Source organism: Neopelma chrysocephalum, unplaced genomic scaffold (assembly GCF_003984885.1).
Source record: "Neopelma chrysocephalum unplaced genomic scaffold, ASM398488v2 Primary Assembly neopelma1_347, whole genome shotgun sequence".
Taxonomy (NCBI): Eukaryota; Metazoa; Chordata; class Aves; order Passeriformes; family Pipridae; genus Neopelma; species Neopelma chrysocephalum.
The window spans coordinates 3,139,995-3,163,739 of NW_020898011.1; the positions used below are offsets into that span (position 1 = coordinate 3,139,995).

General features: G+C 41.2%; 1 protein-coding gene across 2 annotated transcripts in view; it reads right to left on the reverse strand.

The window, feature by feature from the left end:
* Positions 1-14,741: 14,741 nt before the first annotated feature.
* PLPP4 (phospholipid phosphatase 4) overlaps positions 14,742-23,745 on the reverse strand; it is a 56,057-nt gene continuing 47,053 nt past the window's right edge. The window contains exons 6-8 of one of the 2 annotated variants that reach the window (XM_027705692.1): positions 23,447-23,617; positions 17,559-17,747; positions 14,742-16,221 (exon numbers count right to left, since the gene is read on the reverse strand). In XM_027705692.1, the coding sequence (XP_027561493.1) occupies positions 16,211-16,221; positions 17,559-17,747; positions 23,447-23,617 (371 nt within the window). In that variant the 3' untranslated portion in view covers positions 14,742-16,210. Of the gene's footprint in view, positions 16,222-17,558; positions 17,748-23,446; positions 23,618-23,745 lie in introns of those variants that run through there. The other variant, XM_027705694.1, reaches the window with a different exon arrangement.

Consider the following 23,745-nt stretch of genomic DNA (forward strand, 5'->3'; position numbering starts at 1 on the left):
TGCTCATTTCATAATTGACTGGCACAGTAATAAGAGCTATTAAACTTCACTTAACCACCAGGTAATACAAACATATTTTGTCATCAGATGCAGCCAGAAAGGCCAGGCACTCTATTGCTGCAGTACATATATTTTCTGACACAATTAGCAACCTCAAGTTGGTATTAATCAGGAAGAAATAGGACTCTAGCAAAGGATCAATTTATCTCTTGTTACAGGAAACTTCCCTGAGGTAAGATGGCCACATAAGGATGGTTTTGTAGGGATTCATCTAACACTTCATCTTTCTATTGCTAATAGTTAATCCTCAGGGTAAAAACCCTGGTCACTCTGAAGAACCAGACAAGCAGGAAAGTTAGAAATGGCAAGTGCCTTGTGCAAAGCATTTTATTCACCTCATCCCAACCCAGCAGCTGGAATTCAGGTTTTAACACGGAAACCTCTGTCAGTGTCCTTTGGTGATCCCCAATTAACAGCTGACAGAAGCAAATCTCATTAACAAAAACCCTGTGAGTAGAAGATTGTTGAAGTAACAGGTTAATGGCTTGGAAGAATAGAAGAAAAGAGGAGGTAAATAGAATCATAGAATGGTTTGGGTTGGAAGAGACCTTAAATATCATCCTGTTCCAACCCCTTGCTATGGGCAGGGACACCTTCCACCAGCCCAGATTGTTCCAAACCTCATCCATCCTCATCCCATGAACATTTCCAGGGATGGGGCAGCCACAGCTTCTCTGGGCAACCCGTGCCAGGGCCTCACCAGCGAGTAAAAAAATATAAGTACCTGCACCTGTGAGCTACAGTTGCTAAGAAATCCACTCAAAAGACAACTTGTTTCTGACAATATTTGTTTTTGAGGCACTTGCTGTTCTAACAGTCCTCAGTTAACTCAGGAAGATGAGTTTAAACACTGAAACTCTGTTCCAGGACTTTTAAGAGCCACGCACTCACATGATGCATACAAAGTATGTCCCTCAAATGGAGTTGATGGTATTTTCTGCAGTTTCACTAATTAAACTGAATGGAAAAAAAATTTACAACAAAGTGAGTCCTTTCTGGGACCTTACTATGATAAGAAATGGAAAAAGCCACGTAAAAATGCATATTGTCCAGAATTAGCTCCTGACCAGGCAATTAACACCTGCAAGGCAAAGGGACCCAGTCAGTCTCTGCAGACTGAAGACTATAAATGCAACAGAAAAATCAAAATTACTCAGTGAGGAGGTCTAAGCTGAACAGTTACATAGGGGAAAAGTCATTAATAACAGCAGAAGGAAAACCAACCAAACAAAAGAGGCAAGTGACAGTGTTGTAAGTATTGAAATCCAAGAATTTGACAAAAATACCAGGGAAAGCACAAGTTCCCAAAACAGACAAGCTGCAGCACAGTTTGCCATCAGAGGGGTTAATGACAACTCTGACTTCTTCCACCAGCTTTTGCAGAGCTGCAAGGCAAAAAGCATCTGCTGTGGTGAGCTGTAAAGCAGCAGAGAGAGCTAAATTGCAGAAAGCAAGATTGGGGTTGGGAGCACTTAGTTCTGAGGAAGGCAATAAGAGAGAGAGACTGCTCTGTGACATATCTGATGAAAAGCAGCAAACAGTTCATGTAGGTGATTATGAGCTGGAGAACAGCAGTGTCCTGTCTGTGTGATGGTGTTGGATGCTGGGGCACGTCCCAGGATGGGGCCAGATGCCTCAGGCAATGGAAAGGCAACAGCAGGAGCAGGGAGAGACAGCTCTCCCTAAATATGGGACCTAAATGCACATTGAGGGGGATGTTTAGTAAAATATGTTGGCTGCCATGTGGGTGAAAAGGGTGGGTTCCTTAGAAAAGCAGGGGAATAAAACATCCCATGCAGAGAGTAAGGATGGATTCCAAGAGCAGGCAGAGATCAGATCTTGGATCTGTGTGGTCCAGGAACTACACAGCCCTTGACTCTCCTCCTGCAGTGTGTTACCTGGTCATGAAGAAAGAGGACCTAATCCTTTCCTTACAGACCCAGCTGTACCTGTTTATCAGAACCAGGGAACACATCCTGCTGCCTACAAAGGTCAAAATTCCGAGGGAGAATGAAAATATCCAAATGCTGCCCATCACTGGGGTATGGATGGTACCCCTCCTAAAAGTATTAAAAAATAATATCAAACTCATAGCAGCTATTTTTGAGCTGTGCTTGGCACCTCAGACACCCCAGAAAGCAGCACAGCAAGGAGCATAACAATAGGGATGAGACAAATACACCAATAATGTAAAGTTGGGAAGAGCAGCTTTGGAAAAGGCCTGAGCTGTTAAGCTTCAGCAGCAATGGAAAATTTTCTTGACAGTTGTCAAAATGCTTTTAAAGCAGCACTGCAGCATCTCATCCCAGCTGATCCCAGTCTCAGGGCTCCAGTGACGAGCTGGGTGTCAGTGTGAGGAGCTGCTCTCCCTGACCTAAATACACAGCAGCAACATATGCCACTGTCACCTCCCATCCAGGCAGCTGCCAGGGCAGTCCCCCAGCAGCACAGATCTCCCAGCACAGCTGGGGAAAGGGAACCCTGCAGGAGACACGGGCTGAGCCAGCAGCACTGCCTGGGCTGGGAAGGGTCATGGGAGAGCTCCTACAGAACTGATGTTGGGAGCAATGAGAGCTGACAGAGGGAGCAGAGAATCACAGAATGGGTTGGGTTGGAAGGGACATTAAAGATCATCCCATTCCACCCCCTGCCATGGGCAGGGACACCTTCCACTATAGCCCAGGTTGCTCCAAGCCTCATCCAGCCTGGCCTTGAACACTCCCAGGGATGGGGCAGCCACAGCTTCTCTGGGCAACCTGTGCCAGGGCCTCCCCACCCTCACAGGGAATAGTTTCTTCCCATTATCCACTGTAAACCTCCTGTCTAAGTTGAAAGCCATTCCCCCTTGTCCTGTCACTCCGTGCCCTCAAACATGCAAAGCACTGCTTGGTTTGAGGGTCCCAGCTTCAACAGTGCAACACAGGACTGACACAGGATGCCTCAAAAACAGGCAGCTGTGCTCCTCAGTGGCACTAGGACAGGTTATCCAAACTTGGCTGATGGCTACACAAAGTTGCTTCTCCCAATATATGTGCAGTGCATTAGATGAGGTCACCTGCAATCCCCAAGGCAGGTGTGGAAGATGCTAAATTGGGTTTTTCAACTCTAAGAGACACAAACTCCAGGAAGTTGGTACAGCTGCACTGCAAGAATTGTAGCCAGAGCAAGCTAGAAAATATGCTGCCATGTAAATGTCTGTCTTTGAACACTGAATTTTGGTTTTATGAAGCAACATTGTCTTTAAAACACTCTGTTCTGATGGACACGTGCAAAGTACTGATGTTGCCTGGGAGGGTTAACTGGAGAAATGGAACATACTTGGTTCTATGAAATTTAATATACAAGATAAAAATTAATTAGAGAGGCATAAATTACAAACAGTGGATCTTTATAAATGTAGCTATGCTAATAAAAAAAAAAAGGAGGGGGGAGAAGTTTGCCGAGTTGAATATCAAATATTAAATTAACTGAGCTGAGGAAGCAAAGACCTATTTCCAGGAGATCCAATCCCTATTTTGTGACTAATGCTAGCTGATAAATTTTCCTCCCCTTTAACAGTTATTTGCTTATGCAAACAGCTATTTGCTTTTGTACTAGCAATATCTTGCCCTCCTTAAACACAAGGTAAAAGTGGAGAAATTATGTGGTTGATGAGTCAACACAGTGTTTTCTGTCGTGCAAAGTATGGATTAATGTAATTTTTAATAGGACAAAATAAGATTAGATGTAGGATAATCATACATACATCAGGTTATTGTAGACAAGCATTTCATAGAGGTCAGATCTATAACCTAGAATCAATTAGTAGCAAATTGGATGGTCACCTAAGGATGGCAATCTCACTGTGGAATTGGAGTGGACTTTTTTGTTGTAGTTTCAATATGTGCAAGGGCATTTTCTCAGTGCCCTGAACACTGTTTGATCCTCTCAATACAGGACCTAAAAGAAAGAAGAGGTTTACTAAGCTGCAATGAGGCACAACAAATGAAGCTGGCTCCTTGTAAGACTTGTAGTCCCTCATGGTTTTAGAGCTTGTACAACAATTTGGGGGTAAAAACCTGACTTACTTAAGTATCTAAAAGTCATACGACAGTAATGAATTTGGCTGTTTCAGAAATAAAATATTCTATAATGAATCTTTCAGATTTTAAAGTTATGCTCAGAGTAAATATAACTGATCTCACATGTTCTCCTTCATTTTGCTGAAAATCACAAACTGTATTTAGTGGAAGTCCTGAAATACTTGCTTTCACATCACATGTGATGGAAATCTTAAACTGCTTATTTTTTTCTGTATGTGCTTTTTTATTTTTACGTGAGACAAAGATGTGAATTTTTTTCTATTACTTCTGGAAAATTAAACCAGGGTTCCAAAGGAAATTACCACTTTCCTAGTGCCCTTCCTTGACTCCTGATATTGTGTTTTCTGCTCATTTAAGGCTTTGCCAAACGTTATGAAGTCTCAGGGTCTGATCTCCTGCTGCAGTCATATTGTGTAACACTATTGCACTTTCCACATTGCTCTGATTTTAATTTTGGCCAACAGCTAGAGACACAAAAAGAAGGCAGCTTAACCATATCCTGAATGACCTGCAGCTGGGAGCCAGGGAGTCATTACAGCCCATCCATCCAGCCAAGGCCAGACTGCAAATGCCTGACCCAAATTCAGCCTGCAAGGTTTGAGGGTTGGAAAAAATTTGCAGGATTATTTTATTAGTGTCATGGTCTGCAGCTTTCCAGGTGTTCCTGTCCTGGAGCATACACAAAGGGAAAGATCCCAAATACATCAATAAAACAGTTTAGAGCCATTTTTGTGCTGGGAAGCGTGAAGTTTGAAATATTAAAGGTGTTCTCCAGAAGTGACTTAAATTAATGAATGGCTTCAGATCGAGGCCAGAGGCAGGGAAAAATGTCACCACAGTCCTTCCTGCTTATCTCAAGGCAGAGTAGGTCTCTAATCAGTGTTGCATGTAGAGAAATTACAGAAGCTTTCCCATGGGATGAGGGACACATTCCTGAACGCCCAGGCAGCATCCCAGGGAAGACACTGGTTTCTCAGTCACCTGATGATAACACAGTGTCTCACAGGCTCCCATTCACAGCAGGACTTTGTTTAATGATGCTGGTGACTAATCACATTGTCACTGCCATCCTTCACCCATGTAATGAGCTGGCATTCCATGGAAACCCACCCAGGAGATGCCACCTCCACCTCTTTTATGGGTCACTAACACTGATGGCAATATTCCATCTCTGTGCAGAAAACCACATTTCTGTGTTTCACAGATAATTTGCAATGCTAGATGTAACAATTTAATTTAATCTTACATTTAAAACCCCACCTATGGAAGTTACAAATCCGAGCAAGTGATCTCTGGAGCTCAAATTGTTGCACCTTGAAGGATCGCTCTCCTCATTCTTTCACAGGTCATGAATTCCCTGACTTGCTAAACTGTGAAACAATCAGCTGACATTAATTTGGACCAGGCAGAGATTCAGTAGATCATTAGTGGTTGTGTAGGGCATGTTCCAGTTATTTCCTGGGTAGTGTGGATGCTCGAGTGCAAGCTGCCTCTGGTCCTTTTCTCCCAAGAAGGAACATCCCTTTCCCAGCTCCAGGCTCAAGGTTTATAGCACACAGTACATATTGCTCTTTTCCACACTCCTTGGCTTCTCTCACTAAAACAGAAATGAGGGACTATTGCAGAAATGAGTAATTGCACGTGGCCACAGAATATCCATGACAAACAGCTCCATGGCCAGTGAAGTCCCTGAAATCTGGAAGGAAACCCAGACCTCCTGACATCCTGCAGTCTCAGGAGTCACAAGAATTGGAATGAACAGAAGGCAAACCACTTCTGCTCTACTCCCAGCTGTATCCAGAGTAAACTCCCCGTGCCTGTCAGGTGAATGGCATTGATCTCCATCTGTCTCAGGGATGGGCTCTTGGAGTGTGCTCTTGTACAGAGGATAAACAGCCCTTCATCAAGGAAGCCTCTGGGGCTCATCCCAGCCATCCCCCAGCTCAAGTTTTGGAAAAGATAAACCTTTCTTTGCCTTGGAAGATTGCAAAGATTACCCGAATCTCCCTTTTGTGCTTTGCATGAAGATAAGGCAATCAAAATGAAGGCAGCCACTGCCTGCACAAAAGCAAAATGCTCAGCTGAAAGCATCTCAGCCAGCTGCTGATTGTGTTCCTTTGCTCAATCCTCTCTTGTGATCCCATCTCAATAAAATAAGGAGGGACCCCAAAGCCAGACACACTCAGGGTCACAGCACAGTCACCTGACAATGAAAAGCCCTCAGTTGTCCAATAAAATAATAAGAGGCAGAAAAAAAACCCCAAACTCTCAGCCAAAAATAAAAAAAATCCACAAACAAAGCAGGGAGCAACCCCAGTTTCATGTCCAGATTCTAATCAAGATTTGCACTTAGCAAAAAATGTAAGGAGGAGGAAAGCATAATATGTATGATCAATAATTAACCCACTTGATTTTAACTACCTGAAAGAAAACTTTATTTAGTACCTGGCACTTAATAAAAATATGAATATTTCTAATTAGAACTAAGCATTAATACTTAATTGCTTTAAATATTACAGGCATGTTGCTCATAGAAGGGCTCAGAGAAGCTTCCCATCTTGCTGAGGCTGCAGGGTAATTTTAATTGTTGTGGTGGTGTTGAAATTTCTTTAAATCTACCCTTTGTTTTGATTTGCCCTGTTCCAGCACTTACTAGATTGACTACCAAGAAAGATGCACCAAAAGGCATCTGAAGAGGTTTTGGAAAGGGAATTTCAACCACATTCTCCCATACTGGAGGCAAAGCTTGATCATGGAGTGCAGCTACAGAATTGAAAAGTGGGTAAATTATTTTGGGAGCTAACAGCTGCCAATACCAGCAGGAACAAGCCCATTCTAAAGCTCCAAGAAAAGAGAACAGAATTATAAGTTCTTTAAAAATGTGAACATCATAAGAAAAAGAAGTAATTTCGTTGCTGTCCTAGGAAAAAGTACTTCTGTGGGGAGGAACAGCCCTCAAGGTTAACAATTATTTCTGCCAGATTTAAACAGCAAACAGCTTTGCTGCCGATTTGTGTGGCCTCAAAAAAGACTTTTTACCTAAAAAACAAGTCAAATTGGGTTTATATTTCACAGAACAAACCCTGCAAGTGATAACTTGCAACATCACATTTCTAATGAGTTGTTCTGACATCTGGGTACGGTGACCCTGGACAGTGTTAACTGGTGGAAGTTTTTTGTTTTGGCCACGACACTCCTGCAGATGAAGAGCTGAGGCTCAGCTCTCACAGAGCCACGGGGGAACCTCAGAGAGCTGGGATGGCAACTTGTTTCTGTGGCCTTTGTTTTAACGAGCACTGAACAAAGGATGAACAAAAAAACCCAGCTCCTGCCTATTGGAGTTTAATGCCAGAAGAGCAAAAGGAAAGATGAGAGTTACTTTCATCCCTCAAGCCCTTTCATGTCGTTCACAGGATGTTATCAAGAATTAAAAAAAAAAAGAAAAAAACAACCCTCACGGATAATTAGAAGTGATCCAAGCCATGTTCAGCACATTCATCCCCCCTCTGCATTTACTGTGCTGTAGGAAAGAGTGACAGCCTGAATCAGAGCTCAAGTATCAGTTTGAATAATTGATATTAAGATTTGGTGAAATGGAACAATTTGACTGACCTAGTTTTACACTTCAGGGAAGTTTATTTCACGTAAAGACCTATTTTGAGTTTATGAGGACTTTCTTTTTTTAGGAGCTCTATTGTGCCTGCCAGCTCACCTCACCACAGACAAATTCACAGAAAATAATGCACAGTATTAATGCCATCATTGCCCAGATTGATTCAGCCTCCACTGACCTCACCAGTGATCAAAGGACAGTTCTATTTCCTAATCACTAGTAACCACTTTTATTTTAGCATAAACTCTTCATTACCAGGTTTGTAGATATCTGTATTTGTCTTAATCACAGTCAGGGATTCACTTGCAGCTGGAGGTTTAAAACTTCCTCTGGAGCAGCCTAAGTACAGAGTTGTTTGTTGGCTATAAAGAAACCCAAAGCCACTAAGCTTCATTTAAGGGCCTGATGTTGAGTGAAATCAGGCTCAGACCCCACTTGTATGAGCCAGTTCCAGCTTCTCTGAATAAAATCTGGACTGTTCAGCTGTAGAAGCTGCACTGCTGAAAGCAAAAAAAGAAACCAGCATTTAACTGGAATAGTCAGAACCACTGCTTGGCAGGGGAATCTCACTTCTTCAAACCTCAGGGAATCACTGTTTAATAACAGCGAGAAATCACTGCACACTAAAGACACCGAGAGCCCATTTAAAAACCCTCACACCCAAAAGCTCAGCTTGGAGACTATTTTTTCTTTGGAGGAGCATCACCTGGCACGAGTCAGCAGGTGTTCTAATGGAAGCGTTTAGAAGCGACCCAAAACATAAATAAGCAATTTAGCCCGAAGATAAGCACCGTGGGTTTTCTGAGAGCACCTCACTGGACCATAAAATGCAAGTTGTGATGTTACACTGAGGGGAGGGCCAGAAGGAGAAAGTGTCTGAGTCTTTCTCTACTTTCTCACTGTACGATCAGCCAGCCCCTCTGAACCCAACCTTTATTCCTTTAACAAACCCAGAGAGTAAATTACACCTCTTGCCTTCCTTTGGAACTAAGTGAAAATCCACCAGAATGGGGGAGGTGACAGAAAAGCTTTTAGACTCCTTCAGCTGACAACAAGATGTATTTTTGTCCCAGTCTCTCCCAGCATTGAAATTCATGTCGCAGGATTGTTTTGGATCACATTGCACCTGTTAGTTCTGGTGTTTAAACAGATTCCTCACAATTTTGATGCACCCAGGTGAACGTCAGCAAAGACTTTGCAGAGGAAAAGCAGGATTACAACCCCTCATGTGTCTCCTTCACTCCTCTGGGGTCACAGGGTATTGCACATCACACACAATCCTGAACAGCAGTGCTAATTATAGCACTGACTCCACTATTTAGTGGATTATCACAACCTAATGAGGCACTCTGTCCATGATTTAACTTGTAAGCACCTTTCTTCATAGCTGCATTTACTGCCTTATAAATGGTGTTTATTGTACAGCCATTACCAGTGCCATTAAACTCCTTAAACCATCCTGTCATGACTGTGGTTTTACAGAAAGATTGTAGGAGTGGTGTAACTTTTCCTCTTATTTTTGCAAGGACAACATAAATGGCAAAATACGTATTTATTTGCCTAATAATTCAATGTAGCTTCTAAGAAACTACTGTTAGCATTAAATAAATACACAAAGAAAAAATAACTGACTTCTTCAGCATAATTATCCCATAAAAGTGAGGATGGAAGAGATTAATAGTATTGATTGGCTATAAGCCAGTACAGCTTGGGTTAGAAGCTACCCTTTGTTTGGCAGATTGGAAACCACAAACGCTGGTGGATCTCCATTTATTAGCAGTTCACGAAAAAAAAACAAAAAATGAAGATGAAAAATTTCCTTAGGTGATCAATTCTGGTTCCCTCTGCTGCAGAAACCTTCCACAAACTAAGGGCCATCAAGAAACAAGGTCAGTATTTCTGCTTCCCCCTTTATCCATAACACATAAGCTGTTCTACAGCTTCCTTGCATTAAACCATGCACTGCTTAAACTTCACAAATTCAAAGCTAGAAGGCACTCAAACTGATTTATTTCCATTTACCTTGGGAAATCCCAAATTCCTCTCCATGGAAAAAGTAAATCCACTTACCAATAATGAGTTCCTGTAGCACCTTCTTGCACCATCAGCCAGCTCCCTGTTCCTTCCCTGCCAGCTCTGACTCCCAATTTTGGTGTAGGAGGCTGGGTTTGTTCCCCTTTATCCTGCACTGAATATTGAGATCAGCTGTGCTCATCCCTTTTGGGGTTTAGCAGCACAGGTGTTTTCTTTCAGTATTTAAAAAGGGGGGATTCCAGCTGACGCTAAAAATAAACTGGTCCAAAATTAAAAATGAAACTATTTCCCATCTGAACAATTCACAGACACAGAAGACTTGCATGGAAATTTTGGGGAAGATTTCTCAGCCCAGGACAGAATTAGGAAAGGAACAAATTAGGAAAGGAACAAATCACCCACTCAAGAATAACCCTGTTATTTGGGCATTTGCTTCACGTGAGAGGGTTGGAAGCCTTGAAGGAGCAAAGGGGGAAATCCTTCTCTCCACATGTTGGCAAAAGGTTTCATACACTGAGATGCAGTGAGAGAGCATGTTTTTTTTCATTTAAATATGCCTAAAATTACGAGTTTAATTAACACATTAAATTAAAACTATTTCCTAACCCATCACGTGCCTATGAAGTGGAATTTTTCTTTGCCAAACAAGCCTCAGAAATGTGATTTCCAGCCTTTTGCTTTGTGCAGTGATGTGTTTGGGGAGGCCAGCTCCAGTCTTTTTCACACTCACTGATCCAGAGGATGTTTTAAGTTGCTTTATCTTTGTTGGACAATGCTGCAGACACGAATTCCAGTACAATCACTGCCTAGACAAGCTCACACCTCTTAGATCAGAGTGACATTGTGACATTGCCATAATGTTCTTTTCCCTTTCCTTTTTTTACAGTGTTATATTGGTTTCAATACCAACCTGCATCTGAAATCTTTTCTTGTGCCCTCAGTCTGTGGGAGTGGAAATGAAGATGAAATGGATTTTTCTACACACAAATGCTCTGTAATGCTGATAAGGATGTGAAGAGAATACAGAAAGGAGGTACTTATTCAACAGTCTGCTGATAAATGATTTGCAAACCTCACCCTCAATAAAATGGGAACTCCTTTCTCCTAATGATCCTGATAGAAGGAATGGAATAAAAAGCTCAAGGAGATTTTTGACAATGATATGACTCCTGGGAGCCTTCAGAGTCACATCCTCTGTGTGTCCAGCAACAGGCAATGGCTGTTGGGGCTAAGAAGTCAAACTTTCCCTTGCTTAGATCTCTTCCAGCAATTACGTAATGGGTGTGGATCTTAATTAGCATCTCTTCCCTCTTAATCTTCTGCCTGGTGTCAGAAAGTCACTTGGAGAGTGAGGGTAACTAGAATAGTGGCAAAAATGGCCTTAGCTATGGTTCTTGCATAATTTTTTCCATGATTGCAGTTGTCTTTATTTCACAGGTTGTTTCCATTCTGCTGCAGTGACCACAGGTGAAAAAGCCAGAGGACAGAAATGGGCTTCTAAAGGCAGTGGTGTCCCAGTGCTGGAAATGCAGAACAAGGGGAATCAGAACAAATCACTTTACAAAGCTTTGCATTTCACTGAGCAGTGCTAACAAGGCAGTTTCCTTAGACAGGGGTGTGAAGGGGAGTTTGGTTTGCTCAGTCTCTTCTCCAAGTGGCCACATCAGGATTCAGGATGTCTGAAATGGGTGACAAACTGACACCTGCACCTGGCTGATGACAGGATAGACTAAGTTTTGGTGTCTCAGAGGGTTACAAGTGGCACATTATCCTGCTGTAACTGTGCTGACAGGCTGCTTGCTGAAGGGATCATGGAGGAATTGAGAATTTTTTGGATCATCTCCAAACCACACGTGTAAAAGTGTGCTCACCAGTCCCTCACAGCATCTCACAGCTCAGCTGTGAGTTTGCTCAACCTATAACACCAGAAATCTGAAGAGCACAAACCTGCTTTTGGTCCACCTGTGAATTTGGCTGACAAATCCCTTGAAGTTAAAAGTGAAAGAAAGGGCATTTGGAAAATTCCTCTTTACTTGTTACCCTTTCTCCCTGCGACACTAAGAATTGCAAAAGCCTTAAAAATTCTTTAAAAAGTGCCCTTTGGTTTAAGAGTGAGAAGTTTTGTGTATCAGACAATGGCAACAAGAGTTCTCCTGTTGAAGCTTGTCCTTCAGAGCTGCACCCTGTGCTGTGGGTGAATGATGATTATAATATGTAAGCACATTAATTAGACTTGTAAAATTACAGATATTGATGCTGTGTTAACCCCAAATCCCAAAGCTCCCACTCTGGTATAAATGTCTGTGGAAGGGATTAAGCTGGGATAGGTTATTGCACATATGTATTTGATTCTTAACATTCCAAGCTGCATTTTACTTCAGTGTTTTCCCATTATTAATTTATGTTTAGCCCCAGTACCACCACTGCTCTTCACAGGTCTCAGTTTCTCCGTTTGTTATCCATGTGAAGTGGAGATATTCCAGATTTTTCCATTCCTTGTATTTTCCAGGAACAATGGTTCCTCACTTGTTTAGAGCAGCCACAGCTGGGGCTGGTGAGGAAGAGAAACTTTGTTTTCCTGCTCACAGAGGAGCTCTAGCACAGGTTCTTGCCTGGAAATGAAATGGAGGAAGGCAGACGTGACCCAGGAGAACAAAAAAGTCACCATCAATTCTTCCCATCACCAGCAGAGAGGCTGCTCTGGAGATGAAAACAAGGGACCTGAAGGTGCTCAGAGGATGTGATCAAAAAGCACAGTTACATCTGTGAACAAGAGGCCAAATAAAAGCAAACCATATATAAAAAAGTTTCCTTGTGCCCAGCCCCATCTACTCCTAGAAATAAACTTGTTTCAAACCATGTTAAAATCCAGTATTTTACAGAACAACGCACGACTGCTGCAAACCTCCCAGAGAAATTAAGAGCTTTTTTGGCAAGCTAACAAAAGGAATTCAGGCCAAAGGTTCAAGGTTTGCAGAGCTGGTTCAATCCCATTTCATGCCTGACATCCTGCAGTACTCATGGACTGGTTGGATGCACGGCTGGGTTTTTATCCAGTGGAAGCACCGAGGGAGGATTCTCCATTTCACGCCCCATTCACACCTTGCTGCACAGACCAACAACGTGGCTCATCCCAAAAAAATGCCTCTTGGTTTTCCCCTTGGGAATTTTCCTCAGAACCTGGCAGCAAAATGTCAGTGGGCAGATCTTCAGGAACTTCAGCACACACCTGCTGCAGCTCAGATGTTTTCAGTTGTCTGGGTTCAAACAAAGTCCAAGTCTGCTCTGAATGCTCTGTATGTTGATTTTGGGGCTATTTCTGCAAGTTTAGGCAAAAACCCTGTACCATTCAGCCAGCATGCCAAGCATCTGTAAGAGGAATCCCAGTTCAATCCAGTGTATCAGGAGTTATCCACCCAGTCTTGTCATTTTAATTTTATACAGGTTAAGTTTTAATTTAATGGCAAAATGATAATGTTTTTTCTCTGTTCAGAGCAAGCTCCTGAGCAGGGAATGATTTGCACACCTGTAGAACAGGAGTTCTCTATATAATAAACTGTATTAAACTGGGTGCATCCTAGTGGAAACTTCTAATTTAGTTTTACCCTCTTAGGACAGCAATGTAGACATTGTGCTTATCAGATGAGTCTGGAGTGTACTCTATATCTTGTAAAATGGGTAAGAATAATAAGAAATATGACTTCAGGTTATGCCTGGGGGTGCTAATCCTACCTGTTCAGCAATGTGGTTCTGATTAGTAATTTTAAAATGCACTTTAAGCTGTGGGAATAAAACCCTAGTAGGTGCTTTAACTATCTAAAATAGAGTCAATTAAATTAACTCATGTGGAACTGCTTCTAACTGATTTTTACATTCTGTCCAATCCACTAGCTATACTGGTGTTTCTTATATAATTTTGTCCATTTTGAATGCATTGTGTGCATTTGAAAAATGAAAGTATATTATCATAGCCTCAGATTTTATTTTACAGCATTCTCTAAAGATTCTCTAAAGATAACCCATGTTCAATAGCTACCAATGATCAATATTGATATTATTTTGCTTTCACTGTGCCTGTCTCAGCTGGCAAAGCCCCAGTGTGAGCACTAACACTGGGGAGCAGGTTATTATTATAGTTATTATAGTTATTGTTACCTCTTACTTGTGGCAATTGTGAACACATTCTGAACATCATCAACAACAGAAATCTGTCCAACCTTTACATTCCCATCAACCCAATGCTGCTCTTTTCAAGACTTTTCCCTTAGGCTAGAGCAACCCAACAGTTTTCTGTCTCAGGAGAGATAAGATGTTATCACAAGAAAACAAAACTGCAGACAAATTAGTTGCAATATTTTGCTAATTATACCCCTAAAAATGTAAGAGTGTGAGCAAAAACTCCGTGAAGGTTTTATTCCACCTACAGGAATATGTTTAGTGATCCAGAGCAGTTACTGAAGTCATTAGAATTTTAGTACCATAAAACAAAAGTGAGGCTTTTTCATCTGCTTTTTTTTTTTTTCCACAATCCATAGCAAAGTATTTTTTGCCACGAGAAGAAAGAAAGTGAGGTTCCATTTCACATTAAATAGAAATAACTGGCTCTGTGCATTGGGGAAAAAAAAACAGAGGGCCAAATCAGACTGGACTGCACACAAGAAAATCGGAATGAATCATTATAAATGCTCCAACTCTTTCCTAACACAATGCCTGGTTAAATATTCCAAAATTTCAACCTTGCAGGCTTACACTCTACCTTTTCCTGGAGGAAAGCTGAAGAGCATATTTTGGTTAAAGGAGGAATGCTGTCCCACTTTAATGGCATCAGTTTGTTGCTTATCAATAACACAGTCACTTCAGGGCTTAGGGTTTTTGTAATACTCTACATGATTTATTAATGAAAATAACTTGCTAACTTCTATTCTTCTCAAAAAAAAATGGTGACACACAGATGTACAAACCCACATTCATGTGTTGTTTTATTGGTGCATTACAACATTACATTTCCTTCACACTGAGAAAGCATGAGATTAAAATACACTGATCCACAGAAATGCCTTCCCTATGCTGACTTTGCACTGGTGATTATGGCACCTACAGATCCCTCCACAAGTTTCATTCCATTAAGTCCTTCATAATTTTAATTACATTTTAATCAAAGCTTTTACATTGTCTATTTTATGACTTTCAATTTAATTATTCCCATTAAAACGTGTTATTCTTTACTGCTTTTCCGAGTTCACCAATTACTCTTGCAATTGAAGTTTTTATGCTGTGTTACACTTCATATTCAATTTTTTAACATCCACCACTCATCTGAGGGCTGTATAAGCTTTCCCCATCCCAAAGAAGACAGCTTGTTTGTATCAAAAGCCATTAAAACACTGGGAATGTGTACAGCACAGTCAGGAGGCCCCACTCAATTCTGAGAATAAGCCAGATCTATATAAAAACATGCAAAATGCTCTATGCATCAGTATTAAACTTCTAATTTGATTGAAGGGGTTTTTTTTTTAACATTTGCATATAACCTGGAAGACTAGGGTTCCTGCTGAAAGAAAAAGCTGGTGGCTGAGCCCTCCCCTCCCTCCAGGGCTTTCTTTAATCCTCCCATGTGAAGTAATAGAAAATTATATCTGTTACAGAGTTCTGTGGGATGGTTTAAAAACTTTATAGAAAGATTACACCTCCACTGGACTGTGTGGGTTTCTAGAATTAAAGACCTCAATTACACTCGAGGAGTGTTCTGTCAAACCCAGTGCAAATGCTGAATAACTTGGCTTTGCTGATGCTGGTTTTGGGAATTTGTATTCACCAGCAAAACCCACAGCTGTGTTTGGGTAATGTCTCTGCTGTAGGGTTGAGAATTCTGTAAGTGCCAGTAAAACATCCCACCTCTCACTGGCAGAGTGAAACTGGTATCAGTTTTAAAGCAGATCAGGCCTGATTTCTACAGAACACTTCTGGGTTTGTGCCTGGTACATTCTGTTCCCTGATGTCACTTCCTATTTATAGTTATTTCCAAATATCATATAAGTTTATACATAGCAAGGTTGCATCCTCTGGTACACAATTATTATGTTTATTTTTAAAGGGACTCTAATTTACTCGCTTTCTATAAAAATTCAAGTGTCGCCAATCAGGAAGTAGCTTCTTCTCAAAAAAAAAAAAAAAAAATCTACAAAGCTTAGCTTTGAGAAAAGTAAATGGCAAGCCTTACATAAAGACACTGAGCTGTCTGAATCACAAAATGCCTACAAGGCCAATGCATATTCCAAGAGGAACACATAAATCAGAGTTATGGCAGCAGTCTCCTCCAGTCTAAAGCACCGTAAGAATGGTCGTTGATCAACCTTCTCTTGATCTCTTTAACCAGCAGCTCCAAGTGCCAGGATGTGGTCTGGAACATTTGCCTGCTTTTTCACAGGATACCTAAGGGAAAAAAAATCTGGAATCTGACATTCTGCCATCCAAAGGTCCATCATTTCACAGGAATGTGATGCATAGTGCATATACATATCACAACAGAACCCTGCTAATAATAAATTATTAACTCAAGCCCCACACTTATGAACCTTCTCCACACCAGCAGCAGTTTGGTTGGTTGAGTTTCAGTTCAGGTACCAAGCCAGCCTTCCCAAACACCACAATGAGCTGAAAATGTGGAATGGGACCAGCAGAAAACTGTCTCCAGCCTTCCTCTGGACATGGGACAGTGCTGGAAACCACCACGAGCATTCAAAGTCACAAATGAAAATCTCTGCGTTTCTTTAGCTCACCAAATGCTGCAGTGAGTCACCACACGAGGATGGACATGGCACACCAGGGTCACAGAAAACTGTGTTTCCTTATTCTCCCAGATTTAGGACTTTTTTTTTAAAACATTTGTTTTAAAGACTTCAGCTTGTTGCTCTTTTCTTTCCATTGGTTTGAAAGAAAACTGCATGAGTAGTTACTGCATGAGCTCTCAAAAAATTGCTGATGATGTAACACCAAGTTTCTAGTCCATCCTATTAGAATATATGTTATTCTAAGTTGATAATTTGAACAGCATGGAATTTCTTGAACATGACAATCATCCCGAAGAACTACTAATGCATTAAGTTTGGCTCTTCAAACATTTAACCCTTCATACCTTTCATCTGCTCTATCATCAGGAGCTCAGAATGACCTTGTAAAAACTTGGCAATTAATGCAGAGTTTTGCCAGCATATGGAGATTTTTTTTTTATGTTAGAAGGCAACAAGGATGATGCCTAAATTATCAAATTATATGAAGAAATGGCTGGCCCCAACAGATGCTGAACACCTGGTGAAAAGTGCTGTGTGTACTCACCACCCATCAAAATCAATGAGTGCTGAAGATGATCTGAACTTTGCAGAAGATGAGTCAGTACTTCAGAAAAATCTGTTTCCAGATCTACTATATCCTCAACCACATCTCCTTAAAAATACTCTCTTAACCATTCTCCAAATGGGATTGTTTGTAATTCTTTCCCCTTCCCTCAACTAGTCTATCTGTTTGCAGTAGACTGAAAACAGGTATCTCAACAACAACTCAATACAAACTGAAAAATTAACTTTGAAAGTACGACGACATTATGGCATTAAAAATAAAATATCTGAACTTCTCTTTATAAAAAGGAAAGAAACAAAATAAAATAATAATAAAAAAAAAGCACAGTAAGAAACACTGTTAAGAGACCAGTTTGGAGGAAATGTGAGAAGGCTAAAAGTTCATTCTGCACATTTCTTAAAGTCATACGGGACCTTCAGTAATTCCCTCCAGAGGCAGCCCAGTTGCATTGTCTGCTGTAGGTCGCTCTTCCTTCTTCACAGAGTTCTGATCTAGCAGGCTGACGTAAGATTTATGACAAGCTGTGTTACCCAGAGGGGGGTAGTGCTGTCTGTAGCAAATATAAGCAAAAATGAGGCCGATGATCCCTCCAACGAAAGCATCTAGACAAAAAGAGCAACAAAAGGTGAGTCAGAAGTGACAACTGTAAATAGAAGACATTTGCCTGACGTGGAAGTGTTCAACCTAGAAAATGTGAACTTCGAGTTTTCATAAAGAATTTGGAGCCAAACACCACAGTCCCACAGGACACATAAAATCAGTATTTTGTGGGGACATCTCTGACATTTTGAATACCCGAAATGTAGGTGGTTGGCTGTGTTTTGGGAGATGAACAGAGGGAACAGAATGGCTTCCACAGTGTGATAAATGAAAAGAATGATTTGTGCAACATTCCAATTAAAAGAAAACAAGTAAGGTCAGTATAACCTAGAGAAAGAAGAAAAACAAATCGTAAAACTTAATTGGGCCCCTATAAAGACATAAAACAAATTACCTCCCTTTTACCTTGTTTCTCACAAAATTTATAGTGAGGAGACTCTCTTTAGTTAATTAGATGATAACACTTTCCTATCGAAGTTATGAGAATTTACAACTTTTTATTGATAACAAACTAGTCTAAGAAAACACCTGTTGAATTCCTGACTCAACAATATATAATATTTATGCCTGTGTATAATGAATATGCATGAAGTAGCTGAGAATAAATGTAGAACACTGTGCCTGCTTTCGGTGTGACAAGCCTGTGGAGCTGCAGAAACTCTGCTTGTACCCCCAGGGCTGTTTGCTTTCATCATATAATAAATTCTAATTGGAAATTACCCAACTCTGAGAGTCTTGTTTCTCACACACAGGGCATTAAACACCCATGATGTTCCAGAGCACTGCTGACCAACATCTGTGGGTTGGCAACCCATGGATCTTCTTCCAGTCTGCCCTCAGTTGGAGTGCCCACAGCCAGGTTTTCCATCCCACAGCTGACCTGTGCTGTTTGCCATCCAGAGCTCTCTGACCACAGTCTGTTCCCTGCCCAAGCACCCCCAGGAAAAAAGGCAGTTCCAGTGCCAGATCTGTTCATGACTCTTTGTATTCCAGAAGGAATTCTCCAGGGAGCAGGCAGGATGTTAAGTGGAAAATTCTCTCCCTCCAGGCAGTGGAGCTACAGCAATTAATTTCTCCTGCAGCTCCTGCAAGGCCCCTGAGAAAGACAGCTGTCAACAACCACTTCAGGCTGGGTGAATTCCCACTAAAAGCACCTGAAAGGTCAAAGACTGACATGCCTGTTAACTGACTTAACATATTCTGAATATCTTTCTTTGATGCTTTTTACTGTCCCATACTCCTTCCAAAAAAACCCAAAATAAAATAAGATAAAACAAGGCCGTTGTATGAGATATTTGCAGCTCTCAAACACAGGCAATTTTAAGTTTTCTGTGGGAACAGAACAGCACCTGAAGTGTAAGAAGATTCCTTCTGCTGTCAGGTTCTGCCTCTTACTAAAATACTCCTCTGATCTTGTGTTTTATTTCCAAACAACCAGAGGAAAATTTCACTGGAAATACAGCCTGTCTTTGAAAGCCTCAGACTGAGCACAAACCATAATGGAAATGAAAAAAATCAGCACTGCCTGGAATATGAGTTGGCAGCACATTTTATTTTAACAAGACTTATTAAGCACCATATCATCTGTGTGTACCTGTGTTTCCATCCTTTCAATTACAAAGAAACCACAGTGTAATAAAAATGGTGAATCATTGAGTTTAGTGACAAAGAAGGCTAAATCAATACAAATTATTTTTGTCTAAAGTCGTTAAATAAAGATTAAATTCCCCGGCTTGTCAGTCTGATATATATTAGAACAAAGGCATTAGAACAAGGTTCAATTTTCAGTGTGTAACAAATGGTTTGTGTTTTTTTTCTCATCAGAGAAGTGAGATTTCTCTTAACAGGAACAGCTAGGGCCAGAAAACCTGAAAAATTTAATGTTGAGATGGATAAATTTAAGAAATGTGATTACAAGTCATGGTTGAGTAAGAGGAGATCCCTTCTAATCCTACTACACACAAAAGGACATAACAAATCTATCACAAACAGATGTAATAGAGGTTCAAGCAAGATTTTAAAAGGTGATTGTGTGTACACAGCATTTGGAAGCAGATGGAATCTTGCCCTGTGCACACAGAGGCTGATTTTGTACCATCCAGCCCATCCCTACCAAACTGTCAGGGTACAAAAAGTACCCAGGGCAACAATTTTCACTGCATCAGCATCAATCAACTTGTGAAAAATTTAGTTATTGGGACAAGATTAATTTTCTATAAACCTGTGTTGGGTGCAATTCTCAGATTACTCTAATTGTTGACTGAATATTGTTCCAGTTGTTTTTTTATTTTGCTTAGCAATAAAGTCAAGCCCATGATTACTACTTTTAATCATGGACAAACACCACATTTTTGCCAGTCCTCTACAAGTTCCCTGGTATTTTAAGACTTGCTGCAAACTTGCCCAGATTTTATTTCTTTCAAAACATTTACATGCAAATTATGCAACTCCGGGCCTCAGTTTGGGCACCACAGTAATACAGATTCACAAATGAGTTATGCCAAAGATTTCTCTCTTACTGACCTTGTCTGGGGGTGAGGAGCAAACACACAGGCAGCTATTTTGACTCCCGTTTTTGAAGACAACAATTCTGTCTTTGTTTGAGCTTGTGGGAGCCATAACTTACTTTTTTTGTTGTGTTTGTTTGCGCTTTTGTTTTGGTTTGGGGGGTTTTTTGTTTGTTTGTTTTTCCCATAAAGGAAAAAGAACATTTTTCAGTCTCGGTATTTAACTTTATTTCCGCTTATTCCACGAGTCAACTAACATTTCCAGAATTAGAAGTCTACAAAGAGATTTAGGGACTAAAAAGCAGACAATACATTCTGGATTCACAATGAAATATCCTAATATCCACCAATACCAACACTAAGGTCTGGAATATTACTTTCTTCAGCCAAACTGAAAAGAGCTCATAAAGTTCTCATAATATTAACCTTCTGAGCCCACTCAATGGCTTTTTAATATAAGGATACTCCACTCCATCTTTCACCTACAGTGTGCTCAGCCTTGGCCATTAAACTGATGGTCCTTTTTCATTCCCCACAGCTCAGAAAAGGCTCCAGCACAAAGGCACCATAAATAATTTAACACAATTAGCTGACTCTGCTGAGCACAGAAGTCAAGGCCTGAGGTTCTGTGCTGTGTATTCCAGAGTGAACTATTCCCTCCCTTGAGAACACAGTTTTTTAAGGAAAAAACACAGGTGACCTGCAGGATAACGTCTGCCAGCACTGCTCTTCAGGAAGAGCTGAGTTTCCAGCTCCATCTCCTTAAAATTCAAAGACAAAACAGGAGCAGCTGTTGATGAGCAACAGTCACAACCCCCTGGGTGCAGTTTTCCTCTGTGGTGTATAAAACACGCCATAATAACCTTCCTCACAGTGGATGTTTCAGGACATAAATAATTCTTACTCTTGGCAAGAGATAGTACAAACTGGAAACACGTGTCCAAAACTGGAGAGTAAACCTGTATATCCTCTTCCCATTCATTCACACTGCTAATTTCTCTTTAACAGCAAGCCCAAACCAGCCCAGTGTTATGAGAAATAAAAATGTGGGTTTTTATAGGTGTATCATAAAGTTGTGAGATATTCAAGTCCCAGACTGGGACTGGGTATCAGGGACTTTTTCGGCCGGATAAGAGAAATATAAAAATTCCTAAAAATTAAAATCTTTCGGGGCCACGTGAGAATTTTTCTCTTTGGGCTAAGAACAAAGGAAGACCCATTATTTTTGACAGAGGATGTCCAGTGGCCAATTGGAAAGAAGGGAAAGCCCTTTTTCAGAGAAAAGAAACCTTTTTAGGCAAAAATGAATACATTAAGCTTGTCTGAAAAAGGTGGGGATTTTGTGAAACTATAAAATGTATGGATTTTAAACTGAAGGGGTCTTTTTCCCCGGAAACTCGGTGTGAGAAAGACCCAACACATTGAATAAATTCTTGTTTCTTTGTTCCTTGAGTTTATGCCATCTTTCTGAATTTAAAAAAAGGGATATTTCCCACAGTGTCACACACAGCTCTGTTGTCTGTCCCTCCTGGGGAGGCACCACCTCGAGCTCAGCAGCTTTGTGCTGGAGGCTCTCTCTGACTTCAGTGGTGCTGAGCAAAGAGTAATCAGAGTCCTGGAACAACACAAGGAACCTGCTGAAAAGCAGGAGACTCCTCAAAGAACATGCCAAGGGTAATGGCTGGTGATTGAGCAGCTAAGGGAGAACAGCAGGAACAGAACAGTACGAGATGAAAAAAGTTCTCAGTGGGAATCACCCACCCCCATCCCTCTGTGCCACTGGAGGGGATGAGGGAGAGAAACTGGGAGTGAAGTTGAGCCCAGGAAAAAGGGAGAGGGGGAAGGTGTTTTTAAGATTTTCTTTTGTTTCTCACTGTCCTGATTTCATTGGTAATAAATTGAACAAGTTTCCCCAAGTCAAGTCTGTTTTGCCCATGCTGGTAGTGGCTGAGTGATCTGCCCCTGAATTATCTGAACCCATGAACCTTTCACTGTATTTTTCCTCTCCTGTCCAGCTGAGGAGGGGACTGACAGAGTGGCTTTGGTGGGAACCAATTTCCAGCCTGTCTTGGAAAACAGGGAAACAATATGTAACTAGTATTAACCACATAATGGAAAGGAGCACTCATGACCTTGAGGGGAGCACAATTTGCAAGGCCAGCAGGACTGCACCAGCAACACCATATAACAGTATCAGAAATTATGGCATTTCCAGTAGGAATATAGGGACAAATAGGGCACAAGTAATTACAGGTTGGTTTATTTAGCAGGAGGGATGAGCAAAGCAAATGGGAGATGGCAATAAAGAGGGTCAAGAAATGGCAGAAGAAAGAATAGATGGTCGTGTTTTCTGAGTTGTACCTCAGTAATATGTGTGTAATTAATAAATGGCATAGTCTTCTGCTGGATTCCAAATTTTGGATATGAGAAAAGAAACTGCTGGGTTTAAACAGAAAACCTTGAGTCACAGAAGCTGGGGAAAAACCCTTTTTAGTAACTTCATCACTGTGGATTCTTCCTGGAAGAGACTCCTTGCATGATGTTATCACATGCCCTGCCCAAGCCAGAGAGACCATACCCTGATTTGATCAACCTATGCAGCAGACCCACTGTGTTTTATCCCTCCTTTTGTGTTACCTGTCCCCCCCCGGTAAAATCCCCCAAGTTAAAGTGGGTTTTTCCCATGAGAGGTAATTCCTAAGACCCCAAGATTTGTCAAACCTGGTTCTTCCCTCACCTCATCTCTGGAAAGTCCCCAGTTGTAACAGAATAAAAATGCAAGCCCCCTGTTGAATATGTAAACCTTGAACCCTTTAAACATGAAGTTGTGAAGCCAATAAAGGATTCCAGTTTTCTGCCTCCCCTGGGATCGTGACAGCTCATTGACCTCCACAGTCTTCTACATCAGTTACATCTCACACCTGAATTTTAAAGGGCTGAGACAAAAGTCTTTCTGTGACAAATACACTTAATCTGACTTGGAAGTGACTGCTGTAAGGGAAGAGAGGGGGCTGTGGCAGAGACCTGAAGCTGTGAAGGTCAGTGTTGGTCAACTCAACCTCACTAGGAAACCTCAGCATCCATCTGTGCCGTCGTGTTTTAACCGTCTTGACGTAACAACAAAACAAAATAAAATAAAATCAAAGAAACACGCAGATAATTTGAAAAAAAAAGCTGGAAAAAACCTGGCTCACCTTGCCAGTGATGTTTGTAATCACACATCCGTGACAGGGCAATCATCATGGCACAGTAGAGGGGCAGGATGGCTGCACAGAGCCTCCAGCTCTTGCCCCGGCCGCTCTCGGTGAAGCAGTGCAGCTTCCCAGCCAGGTAGAAGGTGGTAAAGCCAAGGCCTGAAAATGCAACTGATAAAGAAAAACACATCAGGATTTTATTTTTTATCACAGCACAATACTATCCTTTAAGGTGTGACTCTGCTGCAGAGAAGGGTTGGACATTCCAGGGTGATAACAGAGTAAGATGAGAAGACCCA